At 46.1% G+C, this 22,559-nt stretch overlaps 1 protein-coding gene across 1 annotated transcript in view; it reads right to left on the bottom strand.

The window, feature by feature from the left end:
* The window catches only part of LOC144783312 (cytochrome P450 2C18-like), a 235,297-nt gene that overhangs the window by 187,817 nt on the left and 24,921 nt on the right, over positions 1-22,559 (bottom strand). The window contains exons 3-4 of the mRNA XM_078662351.1: positions 16,443-16,592; positions 3,784-3,944 (exon numbers count right to left, since the gene is read on the bottom strand). Coding sequence (XP_078518477.1) covers positions 3,784-3,944; positions 16,443-16,592 — 311 coding nt within the window. The remainder of the gene's footprint in view (positions 1-3,783; positions 3,945-16,442; positions 16,593-22,559) is intronic.

Below are 22,559 nucleotides of genomic sequence, written 5' to 3'. Positions count from 1 at the left end.
GCCATTGACAGACCATTAAATGGGAGCCTTGTGCAAATCATGACATAGACAGGCCATTGGTGATGCATAGGACACATGGTGACATTGTCTGGTACATATGAGAAGCTGGAGGCTGGTCGATGGGGGGCACATGTGACACATCCGCGAGGGACTGACCGATTAGTGATATGTCTGGGGCACATCATAGCATTTAATTGCCAAAGCAACATTTCCTTGTGGCATCATGGTATTAGCTTACATACAGGCATGAAGCACACCATGTAAATTGATACTTGTATAGCGCACTACTCACCCGCACGGGTCTCAAGGCGCTTGTACGAATACCGCTGTGGAACCCATCCTGGCTTTCCCTGTCCACTCTTGGGCACCCCCAAGGTGGAGGACAGGCATCCTTAGTGTTGTGGGGGCCGCTGTGGAGATTAAGCAAGCTATTGCCCAGAGTTGCAGAGTGGGACTCCATGATTGGAATAGGCACCGAGGCGAGAATTATCAGGTCCGTGGAATTTTGTGGAGCTCAAGACCCGCCGAGGCGGGGAATTGAACCCTGGTCCCGGGCTAGACCTCTGCTTTAGGGTCTGCCGCTCTAACCATTGAGCCACAATTCTCCACACACCATTACAGTGATTCGTATCCAGATGAGCAATTCCACCATATCAAAACACTAAGGTGTGCCTAGATGTCAAGCTCTAATCATGCCAATAATTGTTGGTTGTCAGATCCCATATCCACATCTTAGCACTAAAAGACCTATGGGGGAATCTTCTTCAATCAATCATTAAATCAATCAATCAATCAGGGTTCTTATAGAGCACGACTACCTCCTGTGAGGGTCTCAAGGAGCTGAGTGAGGGGGGTGGTGGTTCTGCGGTTTAGTCGAAGTGTCAGGTCTTGAGGTCCTTCCTGAATTGCAAGAGCAATGGTGATTGCCAGAGGTGCAGAGACAGGGAGTTCCAGGTCTTCACAGCGTGGCAGGGGAAGGATCTTCCTCCAACAGTGATCTTGCGGATCTGTGGGATTGTGGCCAGGGCCAGTTGTGCAGGGAGTGGAGATGTCTAGTGGGAGTGTAGAAGGAGAGTCAACGGTTGAGGTATGTAGGTCCGTCATTTTGGAGGGCTTTGCAGGTGTGCATGAGGAGTTTGAAGGTAATACTTTTGTTGATAGGTAGCCAGTGAAGGTCTCTCGGGTGGCCAGTGATGTGACTGCGGCATGGGATGATCAGGATGCGTCTGGCGGGGGCGTTTTGATTCTTCTGCAGTTTCTGTAGGTGTTTCTGGGTGGCGCTGGTGTAGAGTGAGTTGCGGTCATCGAGTTGGATGCTGATGGGTAACCGTTTTCCTGGACTCTGTGGGGATCCAATTGAAGATCTTATGAAGCAGGCAGAGCGTGTGGAAGCAGGAGGCCGAAACACTGTTGATTTGGTTGTTCATTTGAGAGCGAGGAGTCCAGAATGAAGTTTTTGCGCATATACTGTGGTTGTGGGGAATTCCGAGTGCAGCGGGCCACCAGGTGGATCCCAGGATGAGGACTTTGGTGTTGTCTGAGTTAAGCCTATGATACTGACTGTCCCATAAAGGAGGTACCCGGCAGACCACTTCGTGAATTTGTTTATGGAGAGCCACCTTTGGAACATATTGGTATTGACTTATCATATGGGTGCCCCTTGAGTCATTACTTGATGTGTGTGGCACCTGTGACATTGAGGAGCATAGAAAGGTGTGTTTGAGTCAAGTCTTAGCGTTATTTTACATATACAGGTACTTACACCACACACTAGTATTCACTAAAATATGATGGAAGGTAACAGCAATGATTACAATAGCTGCCATAGTATAGGACGCCTAATTGCTTGATGCCAATACTTTTTATATGATAGGGATTAGTAGGAACATGGTTGCAGCAACTGTGTTGCACATAATAACTCTACAGGAAAACGTGCTATGCCTAGACAAAATAGATGAGATTATTCAAAGAAGCTGTGGGGAAAAATTTATTTCTAATTGAAAGTGATAAAATCGACATTTTAAGACAAAATGAATGAGTTCACAAAGGAGTTCATACACATTTTAAGTGACAACCCATAACGATACTGTGTAATGCTGAAGCTATAGCATGTTTTTTGTTGGAAATCGTGAATGAAGAGTTGACGGAATTTCGGGACTACTATGATGGAACTTATCATGCCTCCACGACTAATGAAAATAAAGAGGACTTTATTATATATTTCTCACATGTTTAAATGAATTGAATTACAATTACGTATCAATCTTATACAAAGAATTTCGTGCATTAACAGACCTGTACCTCTATGACTTTAGTGATCAATACGTTGTGAATAAGCCTTGAGGAAGCCCGCATAGGGCGAAACGAGCGTCGGCTGTGGAGCATTGTCTTTTAAGAGAAATAAAGTCTGAACTGCCTACACAGCGTGTCTTTCTTGGATTGGGAAAGAGTGTTCATGCAAGGATACTAATTGAAGAAGAGTGCTGAATGCACAGAGGATAAAAGTTACTATATGTGATGTGCGATGGTGTTTTGTTTCCACCATCAATGTATGTAACAGATGGTTGAAGAATGAGGCTCCAAGGTCAATGTAACCAGGCTCTGATTGTAGATTTGTCAAACTAAGATGGTGCATGTCTAGAAGCTATCAGATGGAGCTCATTGCTATGGCCATAAAAACACATGGAAGGCTTGCCACGCCCTACTACTGGCTTCATCACAACTCAAGATTTCCCAGATTTCATGGATAATCTCCTGGGTTCTACACCTGCAACCATGAACGCGATTGGCCCCTAACTGACTGGTTTACAAGGCTGAGAGGTCTGTGGCTCTGCAGTTGCCACTTGGATGCCTTCCTCCTTGGCCCGGCCCTACCTGAGCATTTGTATCAATAATAACACCTGATCAGGCTAGGGAATATGTCTCTCATGTGGTTCTCGGCCAGCCTTGTGTAATCTCCTAGAAGCAGGGGGCGCCTTGTGCTGCTTTGGTGCTGCACAGTAGATCCTATGAGGAATTTTAACTGATGGATCCCAGTGCCAACCAACCCTTGTGTATGGAAGATTGAGCACTCAAACTCTCAATGAGAGAGGGGCTCCCTTGCTCCCCCTAACTACCTTCTGTTGGAGCCAGAAGTAGCCATGCTGTTATTGAGTATCATAAATCATTCTACTTTGCGATGGCCACATTGTCTATCACCCTAATTGTAAAAACTAGAATGCACAGAGATCTGCCAAATGCCACACCACCTACTCCTCTCTCTAATGAGCAAAAGAGTTTTTGACAGCCATCTTTTGCAAGTAATGATGCCCTTACATAATACTTAAGCCTTGGGCCCATACTGAAATACCTAATCTTATGGTGTTATTTTTTTAATCAAGATTTTGCTGAAACTATTGTAGAGTAAACGACTGTTGTGCAGTAAGAATCTGTTCTGAAAACTTTTTGAAACTTCTTACATAATTTGTATACTGAATGACATTGTTCTTATGTAACGCCCTCTGACACGCGTTGAGTCCTATTCATGCAAATCAAAACTACAAAATAAACAGATGCGTAATTTGCTGCATAAATTGATGTCTTAGTCCTGAGATTATACCCATATTGTTGATATGCACTAGGAATAGGTAGGTATGTTATAATAACGTATCATGCATACATATCTAGTTTGCACCTCAACCTATTTAACCCTGATATTACAACATATATGTATATGGTGTAAATGTACATAAACTGCATTAAGCGAAGCTCCTGCCAAGATGAAAGCAGCCTAACTCCACTTACTTGCCCCCACACAGAGCTGAAAAGTCGAAATGTATCATGCAACAGGTTCAGTAAATGTTGGAACTTCTTGTCTTCATAGTCAAAGCGGCTTCCAAATACAACGGAACAGATGACGTTGGAGACAGCACGGCTCAAGAAAAAGGTGGGATCAAAAGGCACGCCTGTGACAGATAGAGATTTAAGTTATTTGGAATATACCTGCATTTTAAAAATCATTTGGTAAATTATTTCAACGCAATAGTGTATTTTTAAAGAGGTACTGGCGATTAAGTGTAAAAAATAGTGGAACATATGCCGAAAGGCAAGCGTCAGAAGATACGAATAAATGTTCAGCATCTGAGCAGCTGAATTAAGAGACAAATACAATAAGCACAGATTGATTCAAACATTAGAAGAGTCTATTGTTTGCACTGAAGATATCCCATTCAAGATATTTCTGCATGCAACAATACACATGCTAGTAGCACAGTAGCACATAGGCACTTGCCTAAAATTGAGGAACCCAATAAGAACCATTAAATGGCAAGTATGAAGGAGCTGTGTAACCACACTTATCTGTTTTGTGTGAGTTTGTGTGCATGTGTTTCGTGTATGTGTGTGTCTGTGCATCTGCGTGTGTGTGCATTTAGGAGTTAGCAAGTCATTTGAAAGTAAGGGAAGTGAATGTTGGGTACATGTATTGAAATACGCCTGAGTTTGTTCATCCCTTTAAAATCATGTTTGTGTTTGCAAACGTGTGCGTCTGTGGCTGTATTTTTTTTGTGGAGGGCTGATGATCTGCGACTCACGGTGGCAATGACTCTCCTAAATATGTACCAAGAGACACGTTTGAGGGATGCCAGGGGTAAAATAGGGCTTTGACCCACCCGGTAGCACCAATCAGACATTAATGGTTGTTATGGTTCCTCATGACATAGTCTGACATTTGAAGGTCATCTGGGGTATTTCAAGGCATTTTTATTTATTTATTTTAGACGTTTTATGCAGTGCTGGCTAGACCCAGAGGTATCAGAGCGCTTTACATAAGGATCAGAGCGTTACAGGTTACAAAATTACATCAATTACAGGTTTCAAAGACATAAACCCCCCCCAAAAAAACATGAGATGCGGGGGAGGGAAGGAAACTGGACGGGGTGGCAAGTAAAACAGTGTCAGATGTCCGGCTGGGTAGGTGACGACCTAGGGGGTGAGCCAGAACCTAACTCCTCTATAGCTGCATAGGACAACACCACTGGGCATCGGCCAAGGTTGTTTGGGCTCCACGGTAGATACAAACAGTTTTGGGGTCCGCCCAGGGGGCGTCGTCAAAGTTCCATCGAAAGGTGCAGGTCCAGATGTCTCGTGTGAATTGGTTAGATTTAGTTGTGGATATATCCCTCGTCCACTCTATTAGAAAGGATTTAGAGGATGTTGCCATCTTAGGGTCAGGCATGTTTCATAGTTCAAGCTTCCGGTTCCTTAATTCCGTATGGTTCCAGGGCCTGCACCTCCTTATTCCATGAGGCCTTTCTGTAGGTTCATGATAAACATCTACCTCTAGATCTGCCTATTTACCCCTCTCTGGTGAGCCTAGTATTTTGGCTGCCATTTTAAAGTCAGGTGCGGATCTCTGACCTGTAGTGCCTTAATCAGTATTCTCCATGGATTCCTGCAGCAGGGGGGAAGGGGACATGGTGCAGCCCCAGAAGCTCTCAGGACCTCAGTGCCTCCGCAGTCCCCCAGTACTGCAGCCCGAACAAGGCCAGCAGCGCGGCCGCGTCTCCCCACAGTCACACTGCTGTGAGCCGTTTGGCTACGCGACTCACGCCTCCCCCCCTGTTCAGTAGCCCCCAGCATAAGTTTCCACTAGGCACCCAAGAATCGGAGCCGCTCTCACCTCTCTAGTGAGAAGACCCAGATGACAGTGAGTAATTACAGGATCGCTCGTCAGCAATTCTCCGGTCAGCCGCCACTCCATACCGGCCACCTCTTCTACAAAGTAGCCCACTGGTTCTTCCCCTGCTCTGCCCGGTTTCTCCCACTGCACCGGCATTCTTCCTAACAGCTACGAATCTCGCATATACCACTCAGCTGCAATGAGGACAGCCCCCAGTTGTTCCGCTTCCCTCAATCTGGTCCTGGGCGGATGCTGGAGCAATAAACAACAAAAAAAAAATGCAGTCACTGCCGCTCCTGTAGCGTTATATAGAGTCTCTTACCAGTCATCCATTTGAAACACTTCTGGGCGGCATTGGACCCCTGCTGAAAGATCCCCGACCAGTCAATCCACTTGTTCGGCCTCAGCGCGGCCTCTCCCTGCCATCTTGCCGTGATTCTGTCCGGCCCTCGGACTGTCAACAGGACGTCCTCTGCTGATTGCCGTCACCCCAAATCGGCACCCGAGGTGGCTGGATACTACCCACAGCCAAAGAAGGGGCACCGGGACAGCCAGACTGTGGTATCTCCCACCCTGACCTGCTGTCACCCCCCTGCCCTCCTCACGCCCTGGAACACTCCGTGGTGACATCACTTAGAATGTCACCACTGCGAGGGTTCTAGGGTGAGCGCCGACGGAAAGAGGAGTTCTGAGGCGTCGCAGCCAGACTGTGACCTGTGGCTGGGGTCGTGTCAGTATGAACTGTCCGTAAATAAACTACGTGAATTGTACCTGCATTGGCTGCTGTTTGCATCTTTTCACACTGGCGACAGGGACCGGGATAAAGTATACGCGACCTCAACACGGAAAGCTGGCGAGGATTAAAGAGAACGGCGCAATTAGAAAGAAGAAGCACAGTCGGAAGGTGAACTGTAGATCCGATTTGTGAGTAACTGAATATAAAACAAAAGCGGGAGAAATTTTGTCAGTGGAGGCGCACGAAAGAGGGTGTATTCTATGAAAAGAGAAAAGTGCTGTGCGACTGACGGTCCGGAGGGTGACAATCCTGTGTGGATAATGTAATCACCGCCCCCCCGCTTAAAGAGTGGCATTGTTTAAAGATCTGTGTGAAAGGCTGTGTGGTAACGCTTACTCGAACGAGAAACGACTGGCGAACTGAAAGTGCAGCGGAAGGAAAATGCTGCGAGTGGAGCAAGAGGAGTGTGCTGCCTCACAGAATATCTCGGAAGCGTGAGATCGGTGTAGCAGGAGTGCGACGCGGGAGGCGGAGGCTGCCCAGAGTGACGTGACTGGACTGGTTCAGGAGTGCAATCCACATAGTGTATTAGAAGTTCTCCTCGTCAACCGGATAAACCCCCGCGCTAGCCAAGCTTGGGAACTATATCGCCATCTCACCTTATCTGGACCCTCGCATGCAATTGTGTGGCACATAGAACTACGATAGCTCACACTGTACCTTGGTCGAAGCTGGAGGGGCCCCCTCTCCCCTCAGTCAAGACATTTCCGGTGAAATTGACAAGTACATCTGCGCAAGCCTGGGGAATCTGTCTCTCTGAGTGAAGAACAATTTTTGAACAACAGTGCCACCTTGTGGATGTTCAAGCAATGTGTTTTTGAAATTCATTTACAACGAAGAGAATGCAATTGTACAATTGAGAAAGGTGTTTTGTTGGATGTGGTTAGCGCAACCCCTATTTTAGAAGTAGCATTAAATTGCTTATTAGTTGTCTCTGTGGAGGAAAATGCAGAATGTAACGGCACCCCCAATGTTTTTAGTAAAGCCAGGGGAACCTGCAATACAATGGAAGAAGTGGAAGAAAATGTTTATGAATTATGCTGTTGTTTGCGGGCCGAATCTAGGGTTGGAGAGGAAAGTGGCTTTGCTAGCATATTATTTGGGGGCAGAAGGTGAAGAAGTTTTAGAACACCTCCCAGAACTTGGTACCCAAGAGGCTAGAGGGCTGAACGAGTTTGAGATAAGCATTAAAAAACTGGACCTACACTACCTCCCTAAGACTAGCACCATCATGGAAAGGTACCATTTTGGGGAGAGAGGACAGAAGGAAGGAGAATCCAATGAAGACTTTGTGTTTGACTTACGTAAACTTGCTGCGACATGCAAATTTGGGGGCTCTAGTGAAGAGAGGATCAGGGACCAGTTTGTGTTAGCGTGTAGCACGGAACGGGTACGGGAGGAGTTGTGGCTAAAGGATGACCCTCCACTAAGAGAAGTACTTATTGTAGCCAAACAGGTGGAACACATGATGCAGTGTGTGAGTGAGATAAAGCAAGACTGTGAGGGCAAAGATAGCGAGGGGAAGGTTAGGGTGAGCGAAGTGGTGACAGAAGAAGACAAGGTATTGGAAGTAAAAGGACAGAAATTGGGTCACAAAGAGCTGAAGGAAGGCAAAGTGAGCTGGTCCTATAAAGGGAATTGTTATAGGTGTGGTAAACAAGGCCATATGGCGAACGACAAAGATTGCCCCGCACTCAGGTTCACATGTAACAAGTGTGGCAGGAAGGGACCTTTCCGACAATTTTGCAGGAGTGGTCAAGGGGTCAAGAAGCAGACTAGGGAAAATGTGAACACAGTGTGTGATGAAATCGTCCTTCAAGTAGAGAACGGTCAAGTTAACAGTCCCAAAGACAACATTGAGATCGAGGGGACCAACATTGAGGCCATGTTTGACTTGTGCTCGAAAATCACGATCATCAATGCTAAAGAGTTTGAAAGAGTGGCCAAGGGTAAGATCAGGTTGAGCAGAATGGACGTTAAACCTGGGGGATACAGTGGTCAACCCATTAGTATGAAGGGCTTTTTCTGGGGCACTATAGATTACAAAGGTAGACTCACTGCAGAGAAGGTGTATGTATCCTCAAAGGGAGACAACATCCTGGGGTGGAAGGCACAAAATGAGTTAGGCACATACCCCGACCCCAACAAAACCCCACAGATCTTGATCCAAGAAGTGCAGGGAACCTGGGACAACATTGAGACGGAATACAAGGAGGTTTTCAACGACGAGTTAGGGTGCCTGAAGAACTATTCACAAAGAATAAAGCTGAAGGAGAATGCGGTGCCTGTTGTAGCCAAGGTGAGGAACTTACCAGTGGCTATCCAAGAAGCTGTCAAAGGTGAACTGGAGAAGCTGTGCTGTCTGGGGGTCATAGAGCCAGTGGAAGCAACGGAATGGCTTGCGCCGATCGTCGCAGCAAGAAAAAAAGATGGATCTGTCCGCCTATGTATCGACCTCAGGGCGTTGAATAAGGAGGTGGTCATGGATAAATTTCCCCTGCCCAACATCACACAGATGATGAGTATGCTGGAAGGTGCAAGGGTATTCTCAACATTGGACCTAACCTCAGCATACTTCCAGATTAGGCTCCATGAAGACTCACAAGACCTAACTTCGTTTGTGACGCCCATGGGTGCTTTTAAATTCAAGAGAATGCCTTTCGGGCTGGTCTCCGCAGCTGCGGTTTTTCCAGAGAATCATGGGGAGCATACTTAGGGGTATCCCCGGAGTTTTATGTTACCAGGACGACGTACTCGTGTTTGGCAGAGACAACGAACAACACGATGGGAGGTTGAGGCAAGTATTGGCGAGATTTAAGGACCAAGGCCTCACCGTAAAAAAGGAAAAGTGCAGAATTAGGTGCAATGAGCTAGACTTCCTGGGACACAAGGTGACGCCGGATGGTATTCGCCGTAAAGCTGAGCTACAGAACACCATAGCGAATTTGATGCCGCCGAAGAGCAAAGAGGAGATAAAGTCATTCTTGGGAATGCTAGAATTCTACAGTAAATTCGTAAGAAACTTCGCTGGCAGAACCTTTACCATTCGACGCCTGCTCAAGATGAAGAATGTCAGAAGGAGTTTGAGGAGGTAAAGAAAGCACTGGCAGAAGCACCCAGCCTGAAAGCATTCGTTCCCAACAGGAAGACCGTTATAACCACTGATGCGAGTTCGAAAGGACTAGGAGCTGTCCTTTCTCAAGTAGGGGCGAAGGGAGAAGAAACCATACCCTTTGCATCTAGGTCACTACAGAAGTCGGAAACCAACTACTCAGTGATCGAGAAGGAGGCATTAGCGGCACACTGGGCCATGAGCAAGTTCAGAGACTTCATCTGGGGTACCAAGTTCACCCTGCGTACCGACCACAAGCCCCTAGTTGAAGTATTTAGCAAGAAGGGACTTGACGCGATATCGAGCAGAATCAGACGTTGGGTGGTAAACTTACAAGAATACACGTTCTGTGTTGAATACGTACCCGGAACGAAAAATTTTGCTGCAGACTGCCTACCGCGACTGGTAAAAGATAGGGCAGAAGACGAGCCCGAAGACAGCAGCAGTGAAGAAAAAGACTTCCAAACAGAAAACGTATGTGTGATCACCCAAGGAGCCATAAGTGAAGAATCGTGGAAGGAGGCCTTGGAGGCAGACGACCTACTGAAAGAGTAAGAGAGGGGTGGAGACATGAAGACAAGCAAAGAGAAACGTTACGCCCATACTGGATGGTCAGAGAAGAAATATCTGAGAATGACGGATGTCTGTTCAGGGGAACAAGGTTGATCCCGCCAAGAGCGGTGAGAGAACAACTGGTGGATTTGGCCCACGATGGACATTTGGGCATCACTAAGACAAAGCAGAGAATGCGAGAGGACTACTGGTGGCCGTGTATGGACCATGATATCGAAAGGAAAGTGAGGGACTGTATCCCGTGCACGGTTAGCGACAAGGTTTTGAAACAACACACGCCACCAATGGTCTGCAGGCCACCTCCCTCGGGACCGTGGGACGAAGTGGCACTAGATATAATTGGCCCGCTGACTGGAGAAGCAAGCACGCCATACATTTTAGTCCTGGTGGATTTGTATTCAAGATGGCCAGAGGTGAAGATAGTACCAGAAATCACCACACAAACTGTAGTTGAGTTCTTACGGGAGCTATTCCTCAGAGAAGGCTCACCCAGCAGTCTACTGACAGACAATGGAGTACAGCTATGCTCAAAGGAGATGAAGGAGTTTCTCGAGATTTATGGGATTGTACACAAGCGTTGTGCGCTTTACCACCCTGAAACCAACGGAATGGTAGAACGGTTCAATAAAACCCTGAAGGATAGCATCCAACTAGCCAAGACTAATGGTTTGAACTGGAAAGGAGAAATCATGAAACGTCTGGAAGCCTATCGCCTAACCCCACATCAGACGACAGGAGTAACTCCGTTTGAACTACTTAAAGCGAGAAGACCTAACACCAAACTTTCACCAGGGTGGATGGGTTGGCATAAAGGTTGGACTGATCACTCAAGAGAGGCTACTGCACTTGGCAGACAGGAGAAAGCCATCCTAGAAAGGAAGGAAAGATTCAATAGGCTGCATTCCACCCGGGAGGTGGGTTTCAGGGTGGTTGACAACATAAAAATCAGAGCACCTACAGGGAGGGCGAGTTGGTCGGTGTTCAGCAGACCCACCAAAGTTGTAAAGGTATTCAGGAACGCAGTGAAGACCCAGGAGGGGAAGATTTGGAACGTGGGAAGAGTAGTGAGGTATCACCCCCCTAAGGAAGTGTCTTTAGAGGGGGAGGCGAAGAGAGAAAAGCCCCTAGTGCAAGGTGAACAGCCCCCTATGAAGCGTGATGAATTAACCCATCCTGCCAACAGGTCTGGCCAAAGGGTGGTTAGACCGCCCAGACATCTGGAACAATACGTGACCTAGCTTACAGAATGTTTTCTGATATTGACATATTGTTTCACTGTTATATTGTTGTTGTGTAGGGAAGGGGGATGTGTGGTACCTCCCACCCTGACCTGCTGTCACCCCCCTGCCCTCGTCACGCCCTGGAACACTCCGTGGTGACATCACTTAGAATGTCACCACTGCGAGGGTTCTAGGGTGAGCGCCGACGGAAAGAGGAGTTCTGAGGCGTCACAGCCAGACTGTGACCTGTGGCTGGGGTCGTGTCAGTATGAACTGTCCGTAAATAAACTACGTGAATTGTACCTGCATTGGCTGCTGTTTGCATCTTTTCACACAGACCTCTTTTGAAATTCGGCACAGCAGAGCTCCGTAGAGAGCTACTGCACGGACGCCATCTTGCCCTGCAGGCCATCTTTGACTGATGCAAGATGCCCAAGGCACATAATAGCATTGACAGCATATGGAATAGTGCCTGGTGCACTCTATGAATCTGACTGGCATATACGGGATGCCTGGAGCACATCATTGATATCTTTTTTCTGTGGAGCTGGCACCTGAGGAAGATGATTGCTTGTGAAGGAAATCCTGATATTGTGGCATTTTGCAGCTGTAAAGAAACACTGATGCATACCATGATATTAACTATCCTATGAAGTGGAAGGCTGGACTATTTCATCACAAAAAGCTGTCTTGTTGAGGATGCATGGACACACAGTGACTTAGATGGATCTTCATGGATGCCTGGAGAGTATACTAGCATCAATTGTTTCAGTTTGGGGATGCCTCTGTTGTATCGCAGCAATGTCAGTCCTATGGATTGATATTAGAGGCACCTTATGGTATTGGCTGACATATGGGAAGATGCCTCGAGTATATCTTGGCTAATACTGCACTTTGGCAGACTAGCTAGAGGACATTGCAATATTGGTTGTTCTTTAGAAAGACTTCACGGCTTTCACATGTCACTGTCTGGAGACTGAAGAGATGGCTGGGGTGAATGTTGGAATTGGCTGCTAAGGTGGAGCGCCTTTCTTAATTATAGCACTAACTGATCTTTTGGAAAATAAGTGGTGCAGGTCTTAGTATTGACTCACTAATAGGCGGTGTTAGTGCACACCATACATTGGAGATATAATCATATATAAATATAGGGCCCAATTCACAAAAGCATTTTCGGCCATCACAGAAAATTTGGAACCAATAAGTACCTCATGTAAGCCCACCAAGAATACACATAAGGATTCCTGGAAGGATTAAATGGATTTACATACGGATTTCTTCACCATAAGTGAAGAGAAATCTGCAGTGGTAAATCCCATGCAAAATGTGGCAAATTGATCTTACAAGGCAGGGTTTGCCTTGTAATTAGTGAACACCCAACATTTTGCATACTTGGGAGCACTAACAAACTGATATCCAACCCCTTCCCACATTGGAAATATTTGAAAAGTTCCTCCACCCCACCATGGAATAACTCCCCTTTTTGGATGAGAAGGGGAATGAGTCACTCCCAGATATCCAGGGGGTGTCAGGGAAGGGCTTTCTCTATAGGGTCCCTGAGGATAATATTGTGTGGTTGCACAGCGGAACTCAATTCCCCTGTGCACAACACTGTTATGTAGAATTATGAGCACGGGGAATAGGAGCATGGGGGAGACATGGCATTCCTAGTAGGATACCTGGAAACGGGCGCAAATTTTAAATAGGTTAAACATTTAGTGCTGGTGTTCCATCCAGGCATGAATATCCTCTCAAACTTTAGCTATAAATTCAAAATCAGTAGGAAAAAAAAGTTGTCATAAACAGGGTATTGGCTGGTTTATAAAGGATATTGGAGGCACATTGTGAAATTGCCGGGCCTCTAGGTAAATCTTGTGGGACATTAGGGCATTGACCTGTCTGTGGGGGAGTTCTGAGGGAGTTATGACACTGGCTGCACATGGCGTGGGGCATTTCATGGAACTGATGTGTTTAAGGTGTGCACAGGCAGATCTTGTCATTGGATAGACAATGGGGGACAAGGGGAAAATGATGGTCAATACTGTCCTGTAGGGGGCATCGGAGGTAGAGGAAAACATTGACTATGGCAGTCACGTTTGGCACATCATGAAATTAATTGGCTTATTGGGACACTTGAATCATCAGAAAGCATCATGGTGCATACTGCACAGTGCACATTGACAGATCTTGGCTTTGCCTAGCCTATGGGGTGCCATGGGCAAATGATGGCCTATACTGTCCTGTAGGGGCATGTGAGTGCCTTCTAATTAGCCAAGTAACCTGCGTAGAGGCAGTAGGCATTTTGAGGCATTGGTTGAACACGAGAGTGCCACAAACACATCATAACATAGACAGGTCTATGAGGGGATGACATGGGGACGACGTGGATAACATAGGTACCATAAAACCATTACCTGGCTTATGGAGGACACCATTTGACCATTGTTGGTTTAAGTGGCACATAATGGGTAGCTATTGCACACCATGGTTTTTACTGGATCATGGAAAATCCCCGAGGTTTGCCATGGTATTAACTGATATATAAGAGATGGTTGCCACATAATCTCATTGCCTAAACTATGGGGAACACCTGTGACATATTATGGCATGGATACCCACATTTTATGATATACTTGTAGCACACCATTACCTATAATGGACTACTGATTGAAACCAAGTGTGTACCCTTGCCCTTACAGACGTATTGCTAGATGTCTACAACAGACCCTAAAAGATGTGAGAGCAATGACTCACCTATAGGGGATGGCAGGGCACATTACACTATAGGCTGGCCTACTTTAGGACACCAGGAGCACTATGACACTGATTTACCAACGGGGGCAAGCATGGGCCCATAATAACATTGCCTGGCCAAGGGGAAATATCTGGGAAATGCATGCGCTTTCCGGCCCGGGAGTAGGTACGTGGGGTACAATAGAATATTTATGTGTGTAGAAGTGGGATATTTAACACAAATATAACTGCAAAGCAGCACAGCATTACTCCATACAGCACCATCCAATAATGTGGTGGCGAGGGAAGGCAGGCAAACAGAAGAAGATGATGAAAGAGGTGGTGCATGTAGAAAAACAGGTTGCCAGCTGGATCCATCACATAGAGGATTACACATGGATTAGGTGTTACATAGATGGACCAAGAGTGAAGGAACCTGTGGGATCTGAGCAGGGAGGGGCTTCAGATGCTAGCCACATAGCAGGAGAATGCTTGACATATTGATGTCTCTTGCTTGCTTTTTTTTTTTTTACTGAGTTTTATATAGCTCGAATTTGACCCGTCCGGGTATCAGAGCACTTTACATAGCACCAGTTGCGTTACATGAGGACACATTCATTTTTTTGTGAGGCACAGGGAGATTAAGTGATTTGCCCAGAATCACAGGATGTTCAGCGTCGTTGCTGAGACTCAAACCCAGTTCCCCAGATTCGAGGACGACCACCCTAGCCCTTAGGCCAACTCCTCTCCCAGTCTCAAGTCTGCTGAGGCTGCTGGTGCGAGTGTTAAGCAGTCCATTGGGGATTTCTATACAAGTGACTATTTACAGAGGAGCTTGAATACATAACTTTTTGGTTAATGTAGCCAATAGTGAATGCAATGTAGGCTGGTAGACGGAGCCAATGGAATAGTTAGAGGAGTTTCCTTTACACCTCTTGAGACCCTTTCTCAGTCAGACAAAGACTTAACAGATGCTCTTCAAGGAAGCCCAATGCGATCTGGAATACTGGCAGGCAAGATGTTACATCAAGCCAATTGAGATAGGACCAAGGTTTATATGGTGGGTTTACATTTTGGTCCTGTGTTCAGGTTCAATCTTGGATGTGACACACTGAACAGGTGTGACATGAAACTGTCAATACTCATTACTGAGACGCCTTTTCGTAAACCCAAAGCCAATACTAACTCTTTCTCTCACTAAATCTGATGGTCCTGAGTGTGCTATATCAAGAGTTCAGATAAGGTCTTACATAATGACAACTTTAACACTTCTTTTCCCAGACTACTATGGATCAGTATATACTTGAATTTAGAGAAAATCAAACAACCCTAAATTTTGTTGTGCACCTTTTTACATATATACAAGCAAATTATCCCTTCCCGGTTTTTCTTAATCTTTTATATTGTGCCACCCTGCAAATACATCAACTGTTAATTGATGAGGAATACCTCCTTCTCTCTCTTCTCTCGCTCCCCCTTTCTCCCTCGATTTTAATTTCTATCGAAAGACCATGTGATTATGCTATGGTGTACCATAGTCCACGACCATAATATCTCTTGTTTTTCAAATAGACCTTGTACTGCTCTTTCTCGCTCTGCTTTGGCAGTTAACTTGTGAACATTTTTCAGTTCGGGGGGGGACAGCAGAGCAGAACAGGGCATCAAATGGCACCCACTTCCAGCTACAATCACTAACGTAAGAACGAAGTGGGTGTGCAAAAGCAGAGACCGGTACAGAGGTATCCCCCCTCAACCGACAGCAACAATTTTAGGAGAGAGTCAGCATTTTAGAGCACAAGAGGCTACCTAAACAACAAACAAATTTGTAGAATGTCGAACGTATTGCTTTCAAAAGAGTCATTATTACATACACTGCATTGTACAACGACGTAAATGCTCCTCAAGTTTAGCTTCATCCTTAATACTTTCTAAACTTCTACTTTCAACTTTTTTTATTGCATTTTGTAATATTGCTCTATCTTATTGTCAAATTCAAACAAATATGTTCGGTGCAGCAAAATACATCAACCAAAACTGGAACAGAATAATAAACCCTTACAATACACAATCAGATGCTAAACAGCACATTATGAATATTTTACATTCCATTCTACAGAAATTCCTGTTTTGCAGTAGCAAAATTCCAGACTTTCAAAATATGAAGAATTATTTTTGCTGCTACAAAACAGCATAGCGTATCACAGAAAGAAATTGAGCACAATAACTAACCATAACAAAAAGTAACATTATGCCTAACAGCATCTCTCTGCTAATTAGCATCACTTGGCCAGTTCTTGCAATCTGGCCTCTCATCTTGTTTTTGACGTGTACTTTGAAATTGATACCAACCTTTTGTCTTCCTTAACTCTTCCACCAGGAACTGTGCCTCTTCCTGGATGCGCTCCTCAATGCTCCGCTTCCCCATCCCGAAATTCCTCAGGGTCATTAGAGAGAACCGACGAAGCTGCTTCCAGCGCTCCCCATTGGCGCTGATCACCCCTGAATGAGCAAAAATATAAACGTCATTGAACCTCAAAAGCTTCATACACTGCATAGTTTGCTTTAGTTGTTTGAGTAAAGCTCTTCGTAAAATTTGACTAAGGGCCTTATTATGACTCTGGCGGTACTTCAGCGGTGCCGCCACTGCGCAGTCCACTGGAGGACTGCAAAAGCCATGGAGGCATATTTACGTCTTCTGGCGCATCTCTGCAAATCAGCAGGGATGCACCAGAACCGATGCGTCATGCAATTCCCTCCTTGCGCCACCACTGATGCGCCGCATTTACAATGCGGCGCACCATGGTGCAAGGAAGGGAAGATGTGTGACGCATCATGTGGTGTACGGGCGGCGTATTGCTGGAGTCGCGTCGCATCCACGACGCAACTCCAGCAATGCCCAGGGCCGCCCAATACTTAACATGCTGCGTCAGTTCTTACGGAATTGACATAGCAGCGTCGCAGAAGTGCCTGCGGGAAATCTTGTAGATTTCACGCAGGCACTTTTGCGAGGCACAAAGGCGTCGGAACGCCCACCCTGCGTGGGAACACCCCCATTGTGGTGCTGAGCTTTATAACGTGACGCATCTCCCTAGATGCGTCACGTTGTAAATGCCTTGCAGGGATGCGCCATGTTTACGCCGCTGTTGCGTGACGCAAGGCGGCGTAAACGTGGCGCAAGGGGCTTGTAAATCTGCCCCATGGTGTTCCCACCCACCGGATTACAAGTGTAATGCAGGTTGGGCGGGCGATGCTGCAGCAGTTTCAGGGTGGTGGGCTGTTAGGCTTATAGGAGAGCCTAACATGCAGCCCGCCACTGTGACAGCTACAGCAGCATGTTCCTACGGAGTGTGGAATGCATGCCACACTGTGCAGGAACTGGGGTGCAATTACAGGGGGGCACAACATCTGCCCCCTGCATGCATCCCCAGGCACAACTCCATCAGGAACCCCTTTTAGGATCCGCTTAGTTGCCTCTTCGTCACCCTTTTCAAGGCAGGTTCACTTCCATGAAAAGGGCAGTGAAAAGGAAACTCAGAATATGCTTGACGGTGCCCGCAGCGGCACCACCAGCATATTAATGCCAGTTGCAGACCCCCTGGCCACTGGGATCCTTGATCCCGGCGGAGCCGGTGGTCTTGTGGTGGTCCGATCCGTACACTCTGAATACTGCGGTCGGGCCTGCAGCGTGGCCCTGGTTTGACCTCCAAAAATTGCATCATGTTTCTTGGCTGAAGAACATTCCTACGAATTTTAAAGTTCTTTTTTTTTTCAGTGCAATCATTCTCTTCAGCTGCTCCGCATTCTCCATACCTTGATCGACTTATTTTTTTTTTTATGGCATTCATTCCAGAGTTGCTTTAAACATGGCACCCAAAGGCTTTACTAACTCTTTCCCTTCTGCATGGGCAGTTTCCAATCTTCAAAATAGAAATCTGACTTATGGATCAGATGATGCTCTAAAATGGGATTCGTATGCCTTGGTGCCTGCTTGGCCATGCGTAGTTCGCCCGTTGTATGCTATTTCCCCTATTCAGGACTTACCTGGTTCAATATTTTACCATAAATCGCGCCATGTTTTGTCAATTTGTAAATTGTCAAATGTAACTTTTTTGAACTGTTCAAAACATTGAGAAAATGCTGCATTTTGAAACAAATATGTGGATAGGTTTGAAATGTAACCAGTGCAGTGATGTGGGCACCAGTGCTAAAATATACTTGGCTCTCAAGCGCTCCTCGATACAGTGGTCCAAGGGGCTCTGTTAATGTGTGACTAATGCAATTTAGTGCAGTGATGCGGACACCAGCACTAAAATGCATTAGACTGACCCTCAAAGCATGGTACTTGGCAGGACTGCTCTTACAACAAGCTTAACTGCCTGTCATTAAAAAAGACAAATGAATGAAAAAGAAGCGGTAAGATCCAACTTAATTATCAATCATTAAAACAAAGCACAGCATTCCTTCCTATCTACAGCAAACATGTTTTTTTTATTTAGCCTGATGATATTTTCTGGATGACATGACTACAAGTTTTATTCTTTATGTATATATTTAAAAAAATGCTAAATCAATATTTGCCTTATTTATGTCCATAATAGTTTGTGTAAATCTGGAGAAACTTGCCAAGGAAAACCACTATGTGTCGGCAAAGCAGGGTCAGACTAAATGCAGTTGTACCTTGAAGTATGAGCTTGTTCCCAAGACAAGCTAAACTTCCTTTAGAAAAAAACCAACAACAAAAAAAAAACAATGTTGGTTGCCCATAAAAACTAAAGATTGAAGATGGGCCAAGAACTTATATTTAATACCCTCATTAAATGGTAACAAAAAAAATGTGCGGTAAGCATATTTTGACATTTATAAATAATGCACATGGCTCCTGAACCCCTTGGGCGCGGCCGCGATTCTGCGCCTGTGCAGCCGTTTTGAAGAGTGGGCGGGTTCATGACGGCCCCTAGCCGTTATCAACACACGCCCACCGTGATGCATGACGGCCGGGGGCCGTCATCAGCATGGAAGGGGTTAAGACCTCTGGCTCTGCATCCTTGGAGCTTCCACACTTCACTTCACCAAACCTTCCCTCCCACCTCATCACTATTCCCCGGCTGCCTCTCATCTCCAGGCAAGCCGACTTACTTTTCCTAAAAAGAAACTCCAGCTGCAAATCCTCGAGCATATCTGTGAGCTGCTGTTTCTGTCAAAGTGCCCTTCTGCATGCTTATTGGCATCAGAGGAGCTGAGTGAGGCATTGCTGTCTGCAGTAGAGGCGTGGCATAGCTGGCAATGATGCTAGTGGCGAGGCTGAGGGCAGGTAAGGCAAAATGTCTGTGTTGGAAAAGATCTCCAGCAACCTGCCTGCCCTTTTTAAAAGCCTCCTACTCTGTCGTGCCTTAAGCAAGTCATGTCACAGAGGCAGATGCGGGCGGGGAAATGCACGTGAGACACTTATTGTTCACATATGCCTCTTAGATGTTTTTCCCGGCGAATGCAGCCCTCAAGAAATCACAACAGGCAGAAATAGCGCTGAATGAGTAACTGCTATTGTTTCCATGGGATCTGCATGGAAAGGCATGGCCGGCCGCAAGAGGCCCGTGGGCCATACTTTGAGTACCGCCGGACAAGTTTAAGATCATTTGCTTGAGCCGCTTCGATGAAAACGCAAAGAGAAATAGAGTACAAATACCCTTTTGATATGTTAACAAGCATTAGAGGAGTGGTTTGGGGCACATTTACTGTTTGAGGATCAGATGGACAGATATCTTGAGAGAAGAAGCTTTGTAGCACCAGCCCAACCACCAAATAGATAATTCCCCCTTGCTGTGGCTTGAAATTCTTGCCACAATGCTACTGCCAATGTGTCAGAAGTACTTTCTGTAAAACAGCCCGATTGTGTGGGTCGTCATACATGGTCCAACCAACAAGGGAGGTATTGTTCCTGTCCGAAATATAGGAAAGAAGACAAAATGGTGACCGAAGCATGGAGAATAAATACTAAGGATTCATTCTTTTTGCCCTCACACATTCTTCTAAAAGGATCCACAGTGTTTCTTCTGGACCTAAACAAAATTATAATCCTACCCCACACCTTAACCGTGATGTGTAGTGTAGGTATTCCCACTAAAAGAAAATATCTGATGCAATGATAAAGAAAATGACTGTCCAATTCTCTGGATCAGTAATGAAATGCCCCATTGGTCAAAACAGAGGTAGGCGCACAGCGGCTATGTGGTTATGGCACAAGAGATGCAAGAGACCTAACCTCCTCTGATCGCCTGTATCGATCGAATGCCTACACTACACATCACAGTTAAGGTGTGGTGTAGGACTATCATTTGTTAAGTCCTGAATAAGCGCCATGGATCCTTTTTGGACCATAGGCTCAAAACATGTCAACCTGACTACTCCTGACATGACTACACACACAGGCTTAGAGCTACTTGGATACAACACACTTGCACAGTAGCCTTGACTCATGTAAAGGTTTTTATAAAATTATAAATTGGTATCTCCTAGACAGTTTTAGCCAATTATTTCTCACACCTGATTACTCTATCACATTTAGGACACCCTCATACCTGCATCTTTCATCATATGGAAAGAACAATAAAAGATCTCCTCTTAAGTTACCTTTCGTCGGGCCTGTAGGGCATTGCAGCTCCGGCTCTACGAGGAGAAACACCCGATGATCAAGTATGACATCCCCAGGGGTGTGTGTGGCACCAAGAATTAATCTGTAGGATTCCCACTCCGTGCTTCGTCCCTCATTTTGTCTACTTTCCTTTCTCTCTGGCACGAACAGTACCTCCCTTCTTGATTGAATTAGTGCTTTTGCAGCCTAGGTTCCAGACCTTTACTGGTTCCCTGTCCCCCCTCTATTTTGCTTTGACGTTATATCATGGAGGCAAGCCTTGCATATGCTTTCAAAAATAAACCCCCATTCTTGAACATTTGTTTTGAACCAGCAAAAGAAAATGACTCTGGTGCATGGAGTTTTTTCCAATGTGAAATACACAAGAGGATGGACGGAATGTTGCACAATGGCAAAACATTCACCCCCAGTCACAGATCTGGGTTTAATCCATCGTTATTTTGCTCACCAAGCCACCCCAGTTCAGACATGGCCATATGCAAATCAGTCTTTTCCAATGTGCAGAGGACATTTCTGCTTTTTTCCATCACCGTCAGGGAAATCACCATCTGAAAAGGACATAGATTCAAACACTGACAAGTCAGACACCCTGGGGTGAATGGACTGTAAATGCAGAGTTTCCCATGGTAGATCCAGCTGAGGAACATTGGTTTGAAAGTTAAGGCCTTATTTGGAATATGGAGGATGGGATACTCCATCAGAACGTGCCGGATAACCCGTCTGTCTTATTATGAGTGCTATTAGTTGTAATGCTTTTGGAATACAGCAGACATATATGCACCATAGTTGTGAGAGGTTTTCCAGTCTGCCAAACTTTAAATAAGGCCCTTAGTTGTTCCCCTAAATTTGAATGGCAAGGGGGAACCAAGAGGTTGTTGAGTGGAACATCTTCTTCTGGTTTACATCAGATGTTCTGCATCCACCAAACACATAACTATCCCCTTCGCCTATATCCATTCCTGATATAGTCAACCCTTAAAAATATGCTGAAGACGCATTTCAAGAATGGTCACTTGTAGAGAAATTTCTGATGTACTTCCTTGTATTTGAAGACGCCTTATGTCCCTTGTTCCAAACTAAGGGGGTCATTAGGATGACGGGCGGACTTTGTCAGGCCATTATGGCGGGCGGAAAGGGACCGCCCGCCATAAGGGCGGGGGTCCCGTGGGGGAAATTAGGATATGCCCACCACTGTGGCGGGCGCATCCTGTATTTTTACCATTGCTGAAAGCACCGCCCGCTGCAATGGTGAAAATACATGTAGTGCATTTCAAAGCACAACGTGACAGGCACCGCGCAGTGCCTGCCACGATGTACTTTGAAATGCAGGGGGTACTATAGGTACCCCCCATGTGCACCACCGCCCCCCCGGAGTCGCTGGGGGCCCGCAACGGGCCCCCAGAGCAGACTCTGCATGCCTTTCCATGGCGGCATTGCCGCCAAGGAAAGGCATTACTAAATGCCCATTGTAATATGGCTGGCGGTGTCTGATAGACACCGCCACTATATAAACCCTTTTCCGTGCGAACAGGACGGAAAAGCGGCGGATGGTCTTTCTGTCCGCCACGGACCCCGCAGCCATGCTAATATGGCGGGGGGTCATTCTGGCATGGATGGCGGGCGGATGGCCCCCGCCAGGCCGGCGGTGGCTACCGCCGACCTGGCGGGGGCGATCCGCCGCCATCCTAATGGGCCCCTAAATGTTTGCTTCACACTTAGGCCCTCACTATGAGTAGTCCAGAGTAATACTAGGGATTTGATAATTCTGCAGTTGTGAATTAACAGCGATTCCATGTCCGGATGGAATAACATGTGGG

This window comes from Lissotriton helveticus, chromosome 9 (assembly GCF_964261635.1).
Source record: "Lissotriton helveticus chromosome 9, aLisHel1.1, whole genome shotgun sequence".
NCBI classification, from domain to species: domain Eukaryota; kingdom Metazoa; phylum Chordata; class Amphibia; order Caudata; family Salamandridae; genus Lissotriton; species Lissotriton helveticus.
Note: the sequence above shows the minus strand (reverse complement) of the source record. Positions and strands in the feature narration are given on the sequence as shown.